The sequence below is a fragment of the Protopterus annectens genome, chromosome 9.part0 (assembly GCF_019279795.1).
Source record: "Protopterus annectens isolate FY-2018-M chromosome 9.part0, PAN1.0, whole genome shotgun sequence".
Taxonomy (NCBI): domain Eukaryota; kingdom Metazoa; phylum Chordata; order Ceratodontiformes; family Protopteridae; genus Protopterus; species Protopterus annectens.
Genome location: NC_056743.1, coordinates 1214214118 through 1214237244, shown reverse-complemented (window position 1 = coordinate 1214237244; position 23127 = coordinate 1214214118). Strand labels below are relative to the sequence as shown.

The 23127-nt window shown below is 37.7% G+C and overlaps 1 protein-coding gene across 2 annotated transcripts in view; it reads right to left on the bottom strand.

The window, feature by feature from the left end:
- The window catches only part of LOC122811948 (double C2-like domain-containing protein beta), a 1736177-nt gene that overhangs the window by 1060008 nt on the left and 653042 nt on the right, over window positions 1-23127 (bottom strand). For both annotated transcript variants that reach the window (XM_044084139.1, XM_044084141.1), the window contains exon 3: window positions 6633-6707. In XM_044084139.1, the coding sequence (XP_043940074.1) occupies window positions 6633-6707 (75 nt within the window). The remainder of the gene's footprint in view (window positions 1-6632; window positions 6708-23127) is intronic.

Below are 23127 nucleotides of genomic sequence, written 5' to 3'. Positions count from 1 at the left end.
AGTGCAAAATAAAAACAGTTAAAATCCCTACAAAGATTGCAGTAAGAAGTAATAATATGCATTGCTTTAAGGTAGACTAATCTGATAGAAATGTTTGCTATTTTAAGGCAACAGTTCAAGTGTGGCATCAAGGAAGAAAAATACTGAATTATGTAATCGGTAAGATACTGACGGCAATTCGTAGTATCCTTTTTTTAAAATATTTTAAACTCCAGTGACCTGTGGCCATTAAGCTTCTTCCATTTCCCCATGACCACTTTGTTTGTCTGTCTTGCCTTGCTTTAGCACCCACAGCACCCTTAGGGGTGTCACATCTGTGGACCTGGAGGCAGTACAATCACTGAAGTTCACTATATTAAGTTTAGCAAGGCAGAGGCACAAAGAGTGACAGTGAATATAGCAAGAAACTGTGATGTATGCATTGGGGCATTACATAGATGGGTTGTGATTTTCATAGGTGCATAAATAAATGCAGACAAAGACTCAATAGTGTAGAGTTTGCAGAACAACATTCTAACCTATGGAAAAATGTTAGCTCAGAAAGCCATCCTGCTAACAACTAGCAAAAGGATTGCGATTGCTTTCTATATTTTTTCTTTCATGCCTGAGTTTGACTCATGCCCACATAGTTTTGTTCATGAAGCTTCACTAACTGGATTTTCTTTCTGATTCTTCCTTGACCAGTTCCCATCTTGCCTTCATGTCTTGACTTATCATGCACCATCAATGCATTTCTATTAAAAAAAAAAAAAACTCCCAGAGCCATTGCAAACCATCCTTGATTCTACTCCTACAAATGGGTGATTCAAGAGATCTCATCTTAGGAAAGTCCCAGCCATGAATCGAAGCAACTGGACCACATCCTATGCTAAATGACATCCAATGAGCTGCTGAGGACATATCTCTTTAAGTAGTTGGCAGGCCAGCTATGATGTATATTCAGCAGAGGTTATTATACTATTGGGAGTAGGGTCTGATGGAGGCAGTTTCCCTTTCAAAATCCTTACTGCACATACAGACACACACAAACACACACACACACACACACACACACACACACACACACACACACACACACACACACACACACACACACACACAGCACTCAACAACCTCAAACCAAACCAAACAAAAAGAACATTTCTTACATGGGACACAAAATCCTCATCTCCCTAAACTTGTGTAAACTATTCTAAGATCACACATAACTTGTGGTAAGTGCTACTTGGCACACATATTCACACAAATACCCAGCTTGAACATCCTTTCCACATCTCTCACAGATTTTTTCACACAGTACACACCAAACTCACACCTTATCTCTTCCTACACAAAGTTGCTGAAAAACACAAAACTCAAATGAACCGCAAGCTTCTGACCATATAGAGAGCACCCATCCATCACTCACCACCTTTTCACCATATACCAACATCTCCGTCATTTGACTCCTCATTGCAATCATTGCAACACACACACACACACACACACACACACACACACACACACACACACACACACACACACACACACACACACACGCACACACACGTGTGTGTGTGTGTGTGTGTGTGTGTGTGTGTGTGTGTGTGTGTGTGTGTGAATTTATATCTCTCTCTCTCGCTCTCTCTCTTCTCCCTCCATACTCTCTCTCTCTCTCTCTCTCTCTCTCACTCTCACTCTCTATATATGTAGGTTTATTGTCACAAGGTTGAAGCATACAGTCCTGAAATGCATAATCCCTGTAACATAGTATAGAAGTCCAAAAGACTGAAACCTACAACATTGAATAGACCCCCTTCCCTTGCAAGACTCATGTTATCACTTGATCCTAGGTTTACAGTAGTAGGCATATTCAGTATTCAAGATTTTTAGACATTGTTGCCTTCAGAATTTTGGTCTTCTACATTATGTTACTGGGATAATGCATTTTAAGATTTTGGCCTTCAGCCTTGTGATAGTAAACCATACACACACACAGATATGATGGGTGAGATGGCACTGTTCAGGTACTCCTCCTGTGATGAATGAGATGATAATGTTTACTGACTCCCTCCTTTTACCTGTAATGGGAAATATGGCACTTTCCAGTGACTTCATCTGTGATGGTTAAGATGGAAGTGACCATTGACTCCACCTGCAATTGCTGAGATGGCATTGTCCAGTGACACCACTTGTGATGAGTGAGATGGCACTATTTAGTGATTTTCACTTGTAATGGATGAGATGACACTGTGCAGTGACTCCACCTGGGATGGGTGAGATGACACCATTTAGTGATTTTCACCTGTGATGGGTGAGATGGCATTCTTCAGTGACTTCACCTGGGATGGGTGAGATAGCACTTCCCAGTGACTCCATCTGTAATGTGTGAGATGCCACTGTCCACTGACTTCCCCTTTAATAGGTGACATGGCACTGTCCAGTGACACCACCTGTGATGGATCAGATGGCACTGTCTAGTGACTTGTCTTGTAATGGGTGAAATGGTACAGTAAAGTGACTGCCTCCTTTGACCTGTAAAGTGTGAGATGGCACTATTCAGTGACTTGACATGTAGTGGGTGTGATGGCACTGTCCAGTGACTCCACCTGTTATGGGTGAGATGGCACGGTCCAGTGACTCCACCTATGGTGGGTGAGATGGCACTGTCCAGTGAATTTCACTTGTGATGGGTTAGATGACACTGTCCAGCGACTCCTACTTTTTCCACCAACTCCTTCATCTCTTGGGTCACTAGTGGATCCCAGGATATCAGTGTCATAGACAGGGATTCCTCACTATACCTTATGGGATTAGCTCTGTCTGTCTGCCTGTCCTTTCTTTATGCCATCATGGCCTTCACTGATAAGATCACTGTTCACAATGATAAATGCTTTTATTTTTGTTGCACTAAGCCTAGTCCAAAGATAATATTGTTAGTCCGTGTGATCCACTATTTTTGTAATGTATTTCAGTACATCACTAATTACATGGTTTTTAGATGCTAGTTAAAACGTTTTTGATAAACTGCATCTGAATATTGTAGCTGAAATTAACATGGGAACAGAAAGCTGAAATCCAAATGTTAAAAGAGTTTAATATGGATTGAAATCACCTGTATTAGACATCTAGATAGACAGATAGAAACATAGTCAAATATACAGCTAGATTTATAGATAAATATATAAACAGATAGACAGATAGATCAAGAGAGACTGTTAGAGAGAGAGAGAGAGAAACTACAGGATTACTGTACAGTGCTTAGCTGCAAATATGTCGGGCAACTGCAATTTCTTGTGCTCTAATAATATAATTTATGAGCAAACAACAGAAAAACACAGAAACTAAATGACAATCACCCTTTTCTACGTTAAAATATCAACAGAAATAAAACATGCTGACTCATGGATTTTATTTTCAATCTATACTTAAGGCATTCCAGGTTCTTTAAATGTTAGTCATGGTTTCTTTAATGAAAATACATTAAGAAATAGCTTAATGATTACTCAGAGTAATTGAATCCTCCTTGCAGACTTGATGACCAATGTTTGCACATTAGCATACATATTGAAATTAACAACTGTGTGACCTCTTGACATCACAAGCCTCTGGGTAATATGGTAGTTGATGAGGTGCCGACACCAACATTGTCATTGTACAACTGAAAGAAACACTGCTGAAATCAAATGACACATAACAGATTGATTAACTAAAATAGATTGGAGTTAATTAACCAAAAGAAATGATGTGCCTGTCCAAGCAACTGTTCTAATTATTTTGCATTATTTAAATAAATAAAGATGTTTTTATAGTACTAATATCGTATACCATGATGTGTATTAATATATTTGCAGAGTGCAGCTGGTGTGGTGACAGTAATCACCTCTACGTTACAATGCATGAGTGACATACTGAAAAAGTAAGGTATGAACTTTCAGAAATAACAACTGTTGAACAATTCAGAGTCCTGAAGGGCCTTGTGGTGTTTTGGACTGAGGTACTGTTTGTGACATCCCCACTCTGGGCCAGTAATCAAAGAGCTGGAATCCTCACCACTGACACTAGAGAGGGACATTCACTTGGAACAAAAATGGATACATCCAGTATTTACAGATGCAGCTCTCTACATCAAGTACAATTTCCTTAAGAGCACACAGGGAACACACTCAGTTTGAGTTCTGTATTTCTCTATCTGTCTCTCTTCAGGTCCCCAGTAAGACTCCCCACTGCCACAGCTATAGAGTTGAGACCTCAGATGAGTGTCCAAGCCAAGTTCTCCACCATGCTCTGTGCGAAACCAGTGCTTCCAGCTAGCACACACACTCTTTGAAATTTGATTCACACACACACACACCTGGGAAAGGCTGGCACAGATTTACTAGCTATTCCCCCCACTCTGCCTAGACGGTAAGGTAGTTACACTGCCAGCTACTTTAAGGGTCTTGCAAGGGTACTCAATTATTGAAATTAATATTAATACAAATGGTAATGACCAAACAACAAGGCTTTCGGGAGTGGCCGCAGTATTACTGAATAAATATAAGTACTCTCAAAGATTAAAATATTCTCTAAAAGACCAGCCACAATGAAAAGTTTAAATATATTTAGTAATAAATAATAAATGAACATGAAAATGCTAAATATCTATTGCAATAAACACCAGACTTTCAATCACAGGAAATATTAAAATAACACAGATGAAAAGATTCACACAGATACAGAAAAAACAATACTTAACTAATCTCACTATATTTTCCTGACTGAGCTAAAGAATTACTATTCCCTGGTCACTTACTAGATCAAGGCAAGATGAAGTAGGCGAGGAGTCTTTCTCTGGCAGGTTCCAAAAACAGACTGCAATGAGACTTCATTCTCACCTAATATTAAAATATCATTTTTAGTGATGGATTGCAGAATGACATCACATACATCTGGTCCTCTGACTTCTGGTTCCCATTCTACCCCGTTTGGCTAGAAGCTGTCAGGATTTAGCACATATATGTCAATAATACACGCACACACACACACACACACACACACACACACACACACACACACACACACACACACACACACGTACATACACACAGACTTGCTAAAATCTGCTGCAGCTCCTGGAAGTCATAAAGCTTCCTAGTACAGACTTTTTGTCTCTGTTTACATTAAGAACTGTAAGATACAATCTTTATGGCCTAAGCCAGGTAATTTAATTTCAAACTATTTTCAAAGTTAGGTGGATTGAGATTAACCTCTTCTCTTCCAGTATCCTCTGTTAAAACATATACATTTAAACAGTTAAAATAATACATGCATATTTCTTTTTCTGTCGAGCAGGGCATACTGCTGGCACACTTTTAACACAAGCAGCTTTACAAATACATTTTTCAATATAAGCATCTGTCCATAGCAGTTTGATATACAAATGACATGTCATTCTTTACAAAATTCCAGCTAGTTGTGGTGACATATGTTACACAACCACTGCTCTACTTCTCCTGGTATAGCTGGGAATACTTCACATTGTCACACTGTTTATTACAGTTTATTCCTTAGAGAAGACATATAGTTGTAAAAGAGTAAATTACTAAAAATCAGATGATTGATATACAGGTTGGAGCAATAGCAGGGAATCATTTATTGGTGGATGTAAAAATTTGCAAGAGTGGGTACACCCAGCCTAATAAATTATGCATGTGTACATGTGCACATATACACAGCCTCTTTTTAGGGGAGAACCAAGGTGGTAATTAGGGGAAATTTGGCCAGGGCACTGGGGAACTTCCCATCCCTTTTCAATAAATGTCATGTGATCTTCTGTGTACACCAACTCAAGATAATGGAACCTTGGTATAATGTCTCATCCTAAGCATCCGTGCATGTGCTTATGTGTGTGTATGTGTGCGCGCGTGTGTGTGTGTGTGTGTGTGTGTGTGTGTGTGTGTGTGTGTGTAAGATATGAGTGTGTATGTGCATGACACACAGATATGTATGTCCGCACATGTGAGTATGTGTGCTTGTGTGTCTGTCTGTGTGTGTATGTATGTGTGCGTGTGTGTTGTGAGTGTATATGCATGCACGCATACACACATGTGCGTGTGTGTGCGTGTGTGCGTGTGTGTGTGTGTGTGTGTGTGTGTCTGTGTGTGTGTGTGTGGGCATGTGTGTGTGTGTGTGCGTGTGTGTGTGTGTGTGTGTGTGTGTGTGTGTGTGTGTGTGTGTGTGTGTGTGTGTGTGATGGAGGAAACCTCAGTACAACAGGCAGCAGTCTTTCACTCTAAAAGGAGGAGTGCTTGCCTTATCATCAACTCACCACCTGTTGTGTAATGATGTGGCTTCAATGTGTATGCATATCAGCTTTTGGAATCCAAGACGAAAGCTGGTGGGAGGACCAGAATAAAATTTATGTAGGAAGGGCATAGATTAGTATATTTCTGAGGCCTACAACATTCACGCCCACCAAGATGACAAGTTAATGAAGGTAATGGATGATATGATGGTGCAAAAAGAAAAGTAATGTGGTCTCTCAGAGAGGTCATGGAAACCAGGATACTGGAAAAAAAAGGAGGCAATCAAAAGTTCAGTATATTAAACTCATCCTCATTTAGCAAGCTGTTTCTACTGGAAGGGTGAGACTCTCCTTTAATATAACTTACCTTGCATGCTCCAGGGAGAAGGTGCATTTTTACATAGGGGTCAGCCAGTCCATTGGAGTCCATGGGCTTGAGTCCCTGTTTTGGAAAAGAAAGAAAAGAATCTGATATCAAGGCCAGGTTAAATGTTTACTCATACCCAGTCACATAAAATGTATGGACACATATACATAGACACACACACACACACACACACACACACACACACACACACACACACACATATATATATAAGGAGATATAGATAGCTAGATACATACACACACACACACACACACACAAATATATATAATATATATATATATATATATATATATATATATATATATATATATATGGGTCTACTTCCACCCATTGAAATCACACTTTATCGAATTCTACTTATCCGACTCCACTTCTCCGAAACAATGTTAAGCTGAAGGAATGGACTGCTGAAATCCTTTCCCTGTGAAAAGGACCACTTGGCCACCATGGTGAACTCTGTCTATTCTTCAGTGTTGTGCGAAATCAGAGTTGGTATATTTAAGTAGAATTGGTGTGGGGGGAAAGCTCCCCACATTGGGGGGTGTGGATGGTGAAGCCTCCCACTTTGGTGTGTTTAGTTTTGGTCCATTGAGGTTTTTTTCTGTGGTGGCCACGTGATTCCTTTCACAGGGAAAGGATTTCAGCAGTCTGTTCTTTTGGTTTAATGTTGTTTCGAAGAAGTGAAGTTGGGTATGTAGAATTCGATAAAGTGCAATTTTGATGGGTCAAAGTAGACCTATACATACACACATATATATATATATATATATATATATATATATATATATATATATACACACACACACACACACACACACACATATGGTAGTTGTTTTGACTAAATCACATTTTACTGAATCACAACTGACAGAACAAATCTGACTGAAAACACATTTAACTAATTTGACTGAATCATGACCAATTGAAAATTATAGAGAAGCAGTGAGGGCTGTGGGGTGCAATAGATAGCTTGCCCCTATTCATATAATTAGTTTTTAAGGTATGTTTTGTATAATAAAGTTTTTTTTTCAGTCAAATATGATTCTGTAAATTGAGTTTTCAGTCAGGTTTGTTAGTCATTTGTGATTCAGTAAAGTGTGATTCAGCTAAATAATTGCACTTGCATTTTCTGTATCTATATAAATAAAAAGGCTGATGACTTTTAAGTTCACCTGAGTGTTGCAGCTAAATGTTAAGCAACTGCTCCACACCTGACCCTTCTCCATTCTATTCTCCTTCCTTTTCAGGCATCTTAGAATCTCTCAGTTGATCTAGACTTTGCCATTGCCTCCACTAATGCTTTCCAGGATCCTACTAACCTTTCCAATAAAGATTTCCTTATGTTGGCCTTAAACTACTGTCTTCCCATAAATACTCTAACCCCTTCATCCCTCCTGTCTACATTTCTTTCATCTTTATTGCTCCCACTTGATCCCCAAATTTGCACTATTTTCATACTTATCTCTTTCCTTTCCCACTTAAGTGCATACATAGCAACCTGCTGCAGCATACATAGCAACCTGCTGCAGCATACCTAGCAACCTGCTGCAGCATACATACCAACCTACTGGAGCATACATAGCAACCTGCTGCAGCATACATAGCAACCTCCTGCAGCATACATACCCACCTGCTGCAGCATACATACCCACCCGCTGCAGCATACATACCAACCTGCTGCAGTCTTTCCTTGCACTTCTGCCCTCCATCTGCCTTACCATTCTTGTAGGTTTATTTTGTGTACTATCTGCCTTCCTCAAATCATTTTCATTCTTTTTTTGCTGTAGCCAGACACAGTACTGCAGATGTAACATTACCCTTGCCCTGCATGATTGGAGGGAAAAGAGGGTATCTCTAAAGCCCCTTTACTAGCTATTCTCCCTGGCATTATTTGTATCTTCATTAGATAGACCTCCTATTCTGTTTCATACATTTCATTTTGGAAGTAGCAGATAATTTTTTTTTCTTTTATAATTCATTGGACCACAACTCCTAGTAGATATGATTTTTCTGGATTCCCCCCAAAATGGCACAGACATGCATTGTTTTACATAAACTGATTTATTCTTCTAGCTCTTACCAGTTATGGATCTTTTCTGGCCCAATGTCCACAGCCATTCCACTGCTCCTTGTGCCTGGATCACATGATTTGTTTTACTTAGGGACCAGATCATCATCACTCTGTGACTAAGAAAACAGCCTTTCTGTCATCAGCAAGCACGTAGATTCTGCCATCTAGCTCTAATGTGATGTCTGATAGAAATTACTGAACAGAAAAACTGGTGTATATAGACATTCTCTCTGCTTCTATCTATTAGCATGTTTACTGTCTACCTCACCAGTAAGAGCTTCACTCTTAAGCCTTTTAAGTACCCCACCAATATCCTGTGAATTAACATGTCAAAAGCCTAGCAAACATTTTAGCTAAAATCATATGCTTGGTACCATATCTATCAACTGTCACTTATTTTGCCTCATATTCCCTAGAAAGATTTACATTTTCTTGTAAATCAATAAGGTGTTATTTTTATTTCTTTTTTACTGGATCTTCTGGTGACTTGAAAGGCCTTCACCCATTCATCAATGTATCCCTTCCATAGGTTACCCCTCTTCCAAGTGCACCTTATGACATGTGGAAATGCCCAAAAGTACTGACCCCAGGCCTGACTCCTATAGAAACTCATTAACAACTTGCCTTTATTTTGTCAAGGCCCCCTAAATACTATTATTGGCATCCTCCCATCTAGCAACCATGCTATCCATTTTTCCATTGTCTCTTCTACTCAAATTTGCTTCAGTTTACCTCTTAGTCTCCAATGAGGGACTGAACCAAAGCTTTTCTGAATCCACATATACTTTGCTGACCAGGTTTCCATTGTCAAGTTTCAGCCAACTCGAATCATAAAACTAAACCAGGATGGATGAACATTACCTGTTTTCCACAAACCCATGCTGGTATTTATCTAGCCTGCTACTTTCTATACTGTACTTGTGATTCTGTCTACAAACAAACAAAAAAAGTCATACATGTATACATAAATATGCACACACTAGCCCATGTACTGACATTTCTATCCTGTAGACATCTAATCAAATGCACAAAAGTCTTAAATATATAAAATTCATAACTGAGTTCACATATCAAAGCTCCCCCATATATTCCATGCATGTAAAAATTGTGCTTTAAAAATGTTGTTTATTTTCTGTCAAACATTTTACTGAGTTATTGATATTCAAAAAGCAGTGTTCACAGAATATTGCTGTGGGTGTATGAAGGCCTAAAATAGATCAATGTAGATAGTGTCTATGGGCGTAGCTCTCATATGCCCCTGATTTTGCCTCATATTTTGTACTGTACCTCATAAAAGTTTTGATTTACTGGTAAATCAGTAATTTGGATTACAGTCAGTCAAAAATGTCATGCAATAGAGTTTCATAGTACTTATTGCTCAGAAAATGCATGTTGATGAAAACCTGTCATGCTAATAACTTTTTTATAAAATTAGAATAATGTTAATAAACTGCCCTAATTTGGCTTCTGTTACCTGTAAAATGAAAATCAAGCCAATACTATAATGCAGGAATAGTCCAGATATAAGTAAAACAAACAGAACCACGTCAAAAAGATCAAAATGTATTGCTGCAAAGCTTTCAGGTTAAACACTCTTCCTCAGTGCTATTTAGTTACAATTAATCCACACAGTTTAAATAGGAGCATCTTGAGAAAACACATGATATCGGCCAGCCTATCATAAAATTCCTAGAACCCATCCCCCACTTCTAAATCACAGGGTTTAAAAACCAATTAAAAGTCAGTGAAATACATTACTAGAGACAAAGGTATGGCAAGTAACAAAACAATATCAAACATGAAAATATTAAAATACTAGGAATAACAGAGCACAGATTTCCGCTGTGTCTTTTTATTAATATAGGTTTTAATATTAACTGTATTGTTTAGACCTGGTTTAAAGTCAGCCTGTAACCTTACTATCCATTCATATTCTTTTGTTTCTAGAATATTATTCATATCCCCACCTCTGTTTCCCATAAACACATCTATTACTCTGAATTTAAAACAATGTTCCTGGCCATTTTCTGTTATATGTTTACTTAGAGCATTTGTAATGATATTTCTCCTAATGTCCGATTTGTGTTCCACTATCCACTTTCTTAATTTTCTGACAGTTTTTCCAACATAAAATGATGGGCATGCTACACAGGAAGTGAAATATACTACCTGAGTGGTATTGCAATTTGCTGAACAGTGGAACACAAACTCTTTGTCTGTTAATGGATGTTTAAAAATATTTCCTCCTTCATAAATATCATTACAACAGCTACAGTTGAAGCATTTTACAGTACCTAATTTCTTAGTCTGACTTTTCTTATTTCCTAATCTAAAGTCTTTATAATATAATTTCCTTTTCAAATTTTGCAACTTTGTATATGGAAAGTAAGGTCTTTCTCCTATAATTTACTGCAGTTCTGGCATTGCCATCAAGATTATCCAGGTCTTTTCTATAATTGTCTTTACCTCCCTAGTGTTCATATTAAAAGTAGTAACATATCTAGTTACACTATCCCTTGCTTTCCCTGATTTTATCTGATGCACTTCACCCATTTCAAAAACTGGTCTATAATTATTATGTCTTCCCTTAATTACTTCCTCATAGGCTTCCTTTATAGTCTCCACACTATAGCCACTTTCATAAAATTATTCCATCATGATCTTGACTTGTTCATCAGGTATTGCGTCTTCTGTATGTAGCATGCTTGCTCTAATCAACTGAGCTTTCAATATACCTTTAATGGTGTGCGGTGCATACATGCTGTGCCTACTCACATAGCGATTCACATGTACTTCCTTTTTGTGTATACTAGTTTCAGTTATCCCATTCTTATTAGTCAATTCAACATCCCAAAATACAATTCTATCTTTTGAACTTGTCATCTTAAATTTCAGAAAATATGTAGTTGAGTTTAAGTAAACTATATACTCATCCAATTCTTGTATGCTGTCGTCCCAAATAAGGAAGCAGTCATCCACAAACCTTTGATAAAAAGAAACCTTACTATTCAAAGCATTATTTTGACTACATACATACTGCTTCTCCCATACATACAGTACCAAATTTGCATAGGTGTTTGTCACCAGGGAGCCCATGGCTACCCCAGCTAGCTGGAAGTAAGATTCATTATCAAAGAGAAAAATATTTTTAGTCAATACACGCTATAATAAAACACAAATATTCTCAATTTGCCTAGCTTGTAATTTTATTTCAGTATTTAGGAAGTCCCGTATTGCTTCTATCCCATAATGGTTAGGTATAACTGTGAATAGGGATGTAACGTCCAAAGTGACAAATATGAAGTCTTTAGTTTGCTGTTTAAGATACCACTTACATAACTTACATAAAAAATCAGTTGTTTCCTTCAGAATACTAGGACATCTTTGTAGATAACCACTTAGATGCCTTTGTAGGTACTTAGAAATGGATTCAGTTATCCATCCACCCTGAGACTATAGGTCTCAGGGGGGATTCTCTACAGATTTATGTATCTTCGGAATCGCATATATTTGGGGAATTTTTGGGCATGGGACCGTAAAGTAATTGAACTGTTCTATCGTTATATCATTTGATAACTGTAAGTCATAGATGGCCATATTAATATCAGAAATGCATTTTTTAACATCATAGAAGGTTATCCTTTTAAATGTTTCTGCATCTTGTAATAAACATTTAAAAGAAGTTAGGTACTTAGTTTTAGCACTGTAGCACCTCCTTTGTCTGCTTGTTTAATACTTACATCCTCATTATTTACCAATTGCTCCAGTACTTTATGTTCCTCATATGTCAAATTGTACATTTTTCTAGACCTTGGTCTGGAGTATAAATCTGTTAACTCTCTTTCAACAACATTATTAAAAGCTGTTAAGACAGGACAGCTTATTGGCATGAACATACTTAATTTCTTACACATCAAACTATTACTAGTTTCATTAGCTTTAAATATTAGTTTTAAACAATACAGTTAATATAAAACATATATTAATAAAACAACAGAGGGGAAATCTGTGCTCTGTTATTCCTAGTATTTCAATATTTTGATGTTTGATATTGTTTTGTTACTTGTCATACCTTTGTCTCTAGTAATGTATTTCATTGACTTTTAATTGGTTTTTAAACCCTGTGTTTTACAAGTGGGGGATGGGTTCTAGGAATTTTATGATAGGCTGGCTGATATCATGTGTTTTCTCAAGGTGCTCCTATTTAAACTGTGTGGATTAATTGTAACTAAATAGCACTGAGGAAGAGTGTTTAACCTGAAAGCTTTGCAGCAATAAATTTTGATCTTTTTGACGTGGTTCTGTTTGTTTGGATTTTGTCACCCCAATTATTTTTGGGTTTATCCTTGACTCTGGAGCAAAGAAGCTGAAAGCTATGCCTTTGAGTATTTTGCATACATATATGAGTGTGTGCTCACAGTTTTTCAAACCTCACCTTATGAGTCCCTGTTACTCTTATGCTGTCTTTTATCAGTATATATATATATATATATATATATAAAATATATATATATATATATATATATATATATATATATATATATATATATATATATATATATATATATTACATTTTCTGATTCTTAAGTTCTGTTTCATATCCATGTACTCATGCCTCAATCAATGTAATATATGCTTTCAACTGTATGTTTTATATGCTTTTGGACTAGATCATGACTGAAAAGGGTCCATGGAGCAGCCCACCCACCTGTTTAATAATGCAATAATGAATTGCAAACATTCTCACAGTAGATCACTGCTATCCTGACATATACATAATCTGTGATATACTTTGTCTTTATGTGCATTACATAAAACAGTTCCTATCCTGCAGAACATCTTATTTTTTATAGAGTTAAAAAAAAACTATTTAAATGGGTAAAATCAAGGGAGTGAGACATGAGTGAGACAACTGGGGAGATACAGCCTTCACCACTCCATATTTCACAATACCTATACTGTCTGCGTATTTTTCAGACCCCTCCCCTGAAAGTATGAAGTTTTAAAATACTTCCATACAATACTGCACCTCTGCATTATTACTGTAATACAATACTGTGCCTCTGCATTATTACTATAATACAATATTGCACCTCTGCATTATTACTGTACTACAATACTGCACCTCTGCATTACTACTATAATATAATACTGCACCTCTGCATTACTACTGTACTACAATACTGCACCTCTGCATTATTATTATAATACAATACTGTGCCTCTGTATTATTACTATAATACAATACTGCACCTCTGCATTATTACTGTACTACAATACTGCACCTCTGCATTATTACTATAACACAATACTGTACCACTGCATTACTACTGTACTACAATACTGCACCTCTGCATTATTACTGTAATACAATACTGTGCCTCTGCATTATTACTGTAATACAATACTGTGCCTCTGCATTATTACTGTAATACAATACTGTGCCTCTGCATTATTACTGTAATACAATAATGCCCCTCTTCGTTATTACTATAAAACAATACTGCACCTCTGCATTATTGCTATAATACAATACTGTGCCTCTGTATTGTTACTGTAATACAATACTGCCCCTCTGCATTATTACTATAATACAATACTGTGCCTCAACATTATTACAGTAACACAATACTGTCCCTCTTCATTATCACTATAAAACAATACTGCATCTCTGCATTATTACTATAATACAGTACTGTGCCTCTGCACTATTACTGTAATACAATACTTCCCCTCTACATTATTACTATAATACAATATTGCATTATTACTATAATACCACATTCAATCCTTAGTCTAGTCCTTCTGAATTTAGAGTGCAAATTAGAACTCTTAAGTGGCCATAGAGGTTTCTCACTAAAAAATACAAAGTATAAGGCACATGTTTTAAGCAGATCGACTAAGGGCTCCATCCCTTTACTCTGTCTAATATTGTTTATTGAAAGGGGACTTATGCCTGACCTGCAAGGCATTGTCTGATCTAGCTCTGATGAAAATATTACATATTTGCAAGAAAAATTATATGAAGGCCAAGCATTCCATGGAACTGAACCTTAATTTGAGTCTAACAAAACTTGTTGGAGAGATAGATTCATATTCCAAAGGCTATCTCATCTGAGAAATAAACTTCCTATCCTCATAAAGCAAAGCCCGTCCCTCATTCACTTCAAAAAGAATTTGGATGAATGGTTGAGGATCCATGAATTCACTCCTGGGGTACTGCCCATGTCCCTCATGGACAGAGGCAGTCTTTAAAATGACTCAGAGCTCCAGCACCCAAAGACCCGCTACTCTGATAATTTCCCAAATATGGATGGGGTTGTAAGATATAATATTGTCATATCTGGGGTATTATTAGCTAGAGTTGTAAAGGCTCTTGTGCTATTAGCCTAGTAATCACCTATGAACCTATTAAAAGACCTTAAATATGCATGTCACATTAAAATAGCAGTGCATTGGTATAATTGTATTTGACACATTTTTTTCTTTCAGAGTTCTGAAACACACTGTAGAGCTGCTCATATTTGCTTTGGTGCTGATTACACAGTCAAGTCTGACACTTTGTGATCTCAAGGACGTTTAACACATTAGGCCTGTCAATTAGCAACTGCTTTAGTATGCATTACTTTAGAAATGCTGTCTGTCTATCCCGCCTTCTGCCATCCCTGCCTTCTTTTTATGCTTTTGATCTTCTGTGGAATCAGTGTCTTCTCTAAAGAATCCTGTGTTCATATTATGTGGCAAAACTGGCTGAGTTTCATTTATGCTATCAGACCTTGTAGTGAACAATCTGGGTTTATTTCTTTAAGTACTGATTGATTTTGATGTTCTTGCAGACAACAGAAATATTACATTTTTCTTTAGTGCCACAGTCCCAAAACATTTTTTCCAGTGCACAACCATATGTTATCGCTGGGAAAACCATATTTTTGTTGATAATATGGCATCCTTGCTCTTCAATATCTTGCCCAGATTCACCATAATTTTTCATCAAGAGGCAAGCATCTGTTAATTAGATGGTGGAAGTCACCATCTGCAGAGATCTTTAAGCTGAGGAAAATAATACTGTATATGCAATTCTTATTACTATTTTTGGTCCTCATCTTGAGAGAGAAATGTATTTTATCCTCAGCTTTCAGTTGAGGGGAGTGCCAGTTTGGGAACAAGCCAGGGTACTAACTAATATAATTATTACTCTGCAGAAGAAGTTGGCGATCTCATCTCAGGCAACTATGCCTCTTTTAAAACCAGTTTGTGCTAGTTCTCAGTCTATGTATTGATGAAATGTAGCTTGCAGGATCTTAAACATAAACATGCTAGCATGTGAAAAAGTATCTTTATTCAGTAATCTGAGCATTCTTTTGCAGTGCCCTTTCGGGGACTAGAATATAAACTGGCATTTTCAAACCAATCTCTATTGTTGTGCTTTCCAAATTTGCTGGCAAATTACAAACAACACTGAAACAGTATCATTTTGCAAAATGTTATACAATTCACATGCAATTCCTTTACTTCTTGCAGCCTTTTTATTAAGAAGGAAATCTGGCCCTAAATTGGACAACTGGCAATTGTATGTCTTAGTGATGATGTGATCCTCATTTATTTTGAGTATTCCTGCCACCTCTTATTAATATCATCTGCTTTTTCTAGGTCATTTCCATTTTTTGTCTTTCATCATGTCCATTTCTGCATGAACGTTCTTCTAATGTTGCTAATTTTCCTGGAAATAACGTATTGTTTTTTCCCACATCTTTGTCCTCTTTTGCACTGATCATTGCATATGCATCCTTATCTCTGCTTGCCATTCTTTGTAAGGCTACATTCAGTTTGACATAGCTCCCCACCTTCATTGCCTTCTGCTCTTCTTCTTTCCAAGTTGTTTGTCTTTCGGCTTTTACTGGTTAGGGGTCGCCACAGCGGAACTCTGGTCCGCTAATGATTGGTAGTAGATTTTCATGAACGCCAAGGTGCCAGCTCGACGTTCAACCTTCAACGAAGGCACACCCATTTACACATGTCTTTTGAACGCCCACCCAACTGCGGGGAGGATATGCAGACTCCACACAGAAGGCATTCCCAACACTCCAGGTGAGAATCGAATGGGAGAACCTCTTGCTGTGAGGCAAAAATGCTACCGCTGCACCACCGCGGATTCTCTCTTCTTTTTTTCCATGGCCAGTTCTAAATTCTTCACAGTCAGCCAATTTAACCTTATAAATATTTGGAATATATTTTTCTTTGCCACCTCCTGGATGATATAACACATTTCTAGCTATAGTTCTTCAGGAAGTCTACTCATCTGGTCTAATCCCTTAAATCTGTTATTCATCTGCCACTATATATTCATATTCAGTATTGTTGATCTCATATCTAATTATCTTACAGATGTTTCCTGTTTTCCTTCATTTGATTCTCAGCTTTTTATTGAGAAGCTGGTGGTTTGAGACACGGTTAACTCCAAGTCTTGTTATGCTGATTATATACAGCTGTGACTGCAAAATACATAGTCAATCTGATTTGTATTAAGCATGCAGTGATATCTTTGTGTAAATCCATCACTAAGACAGTTAAGACAGTGTTTGCTAAGACCAGATTCATTATCCTGGCAGAATTCTAATAGTGGACCTTCTACTTCATTTCATACACCAAGGCCAAACCTGACCATCATTCCAGTTGTTCTTTACCCACCGATGCTAGGATGTCAGTCACCTATGAAGAATGCATTGTCTCATTTTGTGTCATATCCAGAAGTGCTGCAGATACTCTGAAAATGGATTAACTTCCACCTTTTAAGCACCTGTAATTTAAACATAAACTTTTATCACTGTAATGATCAGTGGTTTGCCTTGGAATTTAATTGAGATCATTTTATTACATTTTTGTTACTGAGAAATAATTTTGCTACTCTTTTGTTGACTCTAAGGGCTACTCCATTTCTTCTGCAACATTCTTGTTCACAGTAAAAGGTCTGATAAATGTCTGATGTGAAATAACACACTGTAGTGTTTTCTAGGTAACTAATTCCCAATAAATAAGTGTTTATTCTTGCTATTCCATCTCTTACTATATTAGCTTTACTGTGGTTCACAGTTCTTACATTCCAAGTTCCAATAGAATGTAATTCTTTATAGCACTGAAATTTCCTTTCATTTCTAATCGCCACGGCAAATGGATGTCCTCTCCACTTTAAACCATCTGTGTCACATAACCTTATGCTTGCCGTCCTCTCTTCCTCAGTAGTATACTGGACACCTTTGGATGTAAGAATCACATCATCTGGTGTCATGTCTGCATATTTCTGGTGGCTTTTGTCAACAAGGTTTTCTTGGCAAGCAACATTAGAGTAAACTGTCATTATTTTCTCTATTGAACAATATTTAATCAGATCTCTCCACTGTGACCTGTCCATCCTGAATGGCCCTACATAGTATTGCTCATAGCTTCACACACACACACACACACACACACACACACACACACACATATATATATATATATATATATATATATATACAGGCCTCTTCACCACACAGTCCAGAAGGTCCACGTAACTAGAACTAATCCAAATATTAGCAAATATTAAAGGACTAGCACAATCATCTATACATACATATACAGAGATGCTTTCCAGGTGGGATGCTCTTGCTTGACAAACCTGATTAGTGTTTATTTTTAATAAGGCAAATGCTTTGTACATGCGTCTCTCTGCAGACCTTGCGACAACTGAAGGGTAGATTAATTCATATTTAGTTTGGTGGTTGAATTGTTGGTTAAAGGAAAAAGATTGCACTGTTAGGATACAAAATAACTTTTCCATTAATAAGAAAAGAGGGGTGGAAATCCCCCAGGGACCCATCTGGGGTTCCTGTTGCTTGGAATCTTTATCTCAGGTCTGCCAGTCCAAAACAATTTATGAGACTGCAAATTCCGTGACGGCACAACAATTCAGTGCATAGTCACTAATACTTCCAACCAGAATCTCGTACAAAAAGCTATTGATTTATTAATAGAATGGTCAGAAAGTTGTGGTATGTAATTCAATGGATTTTGGTGAAAACAATCCTGGTTAACATTATGCTTTGAATGATAATATCCTAATGGGGCAAAATGTACTAAGGACTCAGGAATAATTTTAGGTAATTGCATCATGTTTTGAGGAACACTTTAATGTTATGAGAAGAGCATTCTGTATACTTAAGAATGTTCTTAGGTCTATCTCTTAGGTGTGTCTTTAGTAGACTGTATAACTTCTTAATTCCTGTTTATAAATCTGTAAAACCTGTGTTGGAGTAATGTGGGTCTTTCTTCCTTTATAGTAAATCTCAGTTGCAAAAGCTGGAGAGAGTGCAGAAATGTTTCACAAGGCAAATTATTTCTTCCAGGCATTTGTTATATAATGGAGTGGCACAGTAGTGCAGCTGTTAGCATTGTCACCTCACATCAAGAGGGTCTCTGGTTTGATTCTCAGCTGCAGTGCCTTCTGTATGGAGTCTGTATGTCAACTTGTGCTCACATGGGTTTCCTTGAGCTGCTTCAGTTTCTTTTCAGATTACATATACAAGCTGTAGGTGGACTGGACACGCTAAACTGGCCATAAATGCATGTGCAAGTGTGTGGTATAAAAGAAAACCACTGAAGGGCTAGCCTCCTGGTCGTGTGAACCTTTACCCTAGACCATTGTCTCTGATGAAGTGACACCCTGACTTTATGTGCAAAAGTAGGAAAAGGGATTGTGGATGGATTTGTCGTACGGTAATAGACTGAACACGTATCACTATATTCCACAGGCTATAGACTGATGACAGTTGATATCATACTAACGCTTTAGTCATTAAGGAAGGATCTTCTATCTCTGCCTCTTTCACCATGTGAAACATCTTCTCAGTATTACTTTTTCCCTTTCAGATAAGATACTTATGAAATACATCACCCTTTTATACAAGGAAATCAGATAATCTGTCAGTATTCAAGAATAAGTTCGATAAATGGTTTGGTGATATGGTATATAATCCTGGGTTGAACAGCTATAAATTATCAAATGGCCTATCCTAGTTTCTGAATTTGACTTACATTGAAACATTGAAACACTGAAATGTGAATAACTTTCTCATGCTCTTGTAATACCTGTGAATGAACACCATGTAAGAGCTTAGGGTGGTATAGGAGCAACTAGTAATACCTATGAATGAACACTGTGTAAGAGCTTAGGGTGGTATAGGAGCATCTAGTAATACCTGTGAATGAACACTGTGTAAGAGCTTAGGGGGGTATAGGAGTGTCTAGTAATACCTGTGAATGAACACTGTGTAAGAGCTTAGAGTGGTATAGGAGCGCTTAGTAATACTTGTGAATGAACACTGTGTAAGAGCTTAGGGTGGTATAAGAGCATCTAGTAACACCTGTGGATGAACACTGTGTAAGAGCTTAGGGTGATATAGGAGAATCTAGTAATACCTGTGAATGAACACTGTGTAAGAGTGTAGGGTGGTATAGGAGCATATAGTAATACTTGTGAATGAACACTGTGTAAGATCTTAGGGTGGTATAGGAGCATCTAGTAATGCCTGTGAAAGAACACTGTGTAAGAGCTTAGGGTGGTATAGGAGCATCTAGTAATACCTGTGAATGAACACTGTGTAAGAGCGTAGAGTTGTATAGGATCATCTAGTAATACCTGTGAATGAACACTGTGTGTGTAAAAGCTTAGGGAGGTATAGGAGCATCCAGTAATATTTGTAAATGAATACTGTGTAAAAGCTTAGGGTGTTATAGGAGCATCTAGTAATACCTATGAATGAACACTGTGTAAGAGATTAGGGCAGTATAGGAGCATCTAGTATAACCTGTGAATGAACACTGTGTAAGAGCTTAGGGTGGTATAGGAGTGTTTAGTAATACCTGTGAATGAACAGTGGGTAAGAGCTTAGGGTGGTATAGGAGCATCTAGTAATACCTATGAATGAACACTGTGTAAGAGCTTAGGGTGATATAGGAGCATCTAGTAATACTTGTGAAAGAACACTGTGTAAGAGTTTAGGGTGGTATAGGAGCGTCTTGTAATGCCTGTGAATGAAAACTGTGTATGAGCTTAGAGTGGTATAGGAGCATCTAGTAATACCTGTGAACGAACACTGTGTAAGAGCATACAGTATTATAGGAGAATCTAGTAATACCTGTGAATGAACACTGTGTAAGAACATAGGGTGGTATAGGAGCATCTAGTAATGCCTATGAATGAACACTGTGTAAGAGCTTAGGATGGCATAGGAACATCTAGTAATACCTGTGAATAAACACTGTGTAAGAGCATAGGGTAGTATAGGAGCATCTAGTAATACCTGTGAATGAACACTGTTTAAGAGTTTAGGGTGGTATAGGAGCATCTAGTAATGTCTGTGAATGAACACTGTGTAAAAGCTTAGAGTGGTATAGGAGCATCTAGTAATACTTGTGAATGAACACTGTGTAAGAGCGTAAGGTGGTATGGGATCATCTAGTAATACCTGTGAATGAACACTGTGTAAATGCTTAGGGTGGTATAGGAGTATCTAGTAATAGCTGTTAATGAATACTGTGTAAGAGCTTAGGGTGGTATAGGAGCATCTGGTAATACCTGTGAATGAACACTGTGTAAGAGCTTAGGGTAGTATAAAAGCTTCTAGTAATACCTGTGAATGAACACTGTGTAAGAGTGTAGGGTGGTATAGGAGCATCTAGTAATGTCTGTGAATGAACACTGTGTAAGAGCAGAGGGTGGTATAGGAGTGCTTAGTAATACCTGTGAATGAACACTGTGTAAGAGCTTAGGGTGGTATAGGAGTGTTTAGTAATACCTGTGAATGAACAGTTGGTAAGAGCTTAGGGTGGTATAGGAGCATCTAGTAATACCTATGAATGAACACTGTGTAAGAGCTTAGGGTGATATAGGAGCATCTAGTAATACTTGTGAAAGAACACTGTGTAAGATTTTAGGGTGGTATAGGAGCGTCTTGTAATGCCTGTGAATGAAAACTGTGTATGAGCTTAGAGTGGTATAGGAGCATCTAGTAATACCTGTGAACGAACACTGTGTAAGAGCATACGGTATTATAGGAGCATCTAGTAATACCTGTGAATGAACACTGTGTAAGAACATAGGGTGGTATAGGAGCATCTAGTAATGCCTATGAATGAACACTGTGTAAGAGCTAAGGATGGCATAGGAACATCTAGTAATACCTGTGAATAAACACTGTGTAAGAGCATAGGGTAGTATAGGAGCATCTAGTAATACCTGTGAATGAACACTGTTTAAGAGCTTAGGGTGGTATAGGAGCATCTAGTAATGTCTGTGAATGAACACTGTGTAAAAGCTTAGGGTGGTATAGGAGCATCTAGTAATACCTGTGAATGAACACTGTGTAAGAGCGTAAGGTGGTATAGGATCATCTAGTAATACCTGTGAATGAACACTGTGTAAATGCTTAGGGTGGTATAGGAGTATCTAGTAATAACTGTGAATGAATACTGTGTAAGAGCTTAGGGTGGTATAGGAGCATCTGGTAATACCTGTGAATGAACACTGTGTAAGAGCTTAGGGTAGTATAAAAGCTTCCAGTAATACCTGTGAATGAACACTGTGTAAGAGTGTAGGGTGGTATAGGAGCATCTAGTAATACCTGTGAATGAACACTGTGTAAGAGCAGAGGGTGGTATAAGAGCATCTAGTAATGCCTGTGAATGAACATTGTGTAAGCGCTTAGGGTGGTATAGGAGCGTCTAGTATTACCTGTGAATGAACACTGTCTAAAAGCGTAGGGTGGTATAGAATCATCTGAACACTGTGTAAAAGCTTAGGGTGGTATAGGAGCCTTAAGTAATACCTGTGAATGAATACTGTGTAAGAGCTTAGGGTGGTATAGGTGCATCTGGTAATACCTGTGAATGAACACTGTGTAAGAGCGTAGGGTGGTATAGCAGCATCTAGTAATACCTGCGAATGAACACTGTGTAAGAGCTCAGGGTGGTATAGGAGCATCTAGTAATACCTGTGAATGAACACTGTGTAAGAGCAGAGGGTGGTATAAGAGCATCTAGTAATGCCTGTGAATGAACACTGTGTAAGAGCTTAGGGTGGTATAGGAGCATCTAGTATTACCTGTGAATGAACACTGTGTAAGAGCATAGAGTGGTATAGGAGCATCTAATAAAACCTGTGAATGAACACTGTGCAAGAGCTTAGGGTGGTATAGTAGCATCTAGTAATACCTGTGAATGAACACTGTGTAAGAGCTTAGGGTGTTATAGGACCATCTAGTAATACCTGTGAATGAGCACTGTGCAAGAGCTTAGGGTGCTATAGAAGCATCTAGTAATACCTGCGAATGAACACAGTGTAAGAGCTTAGGGTGGTATAGGAGTATC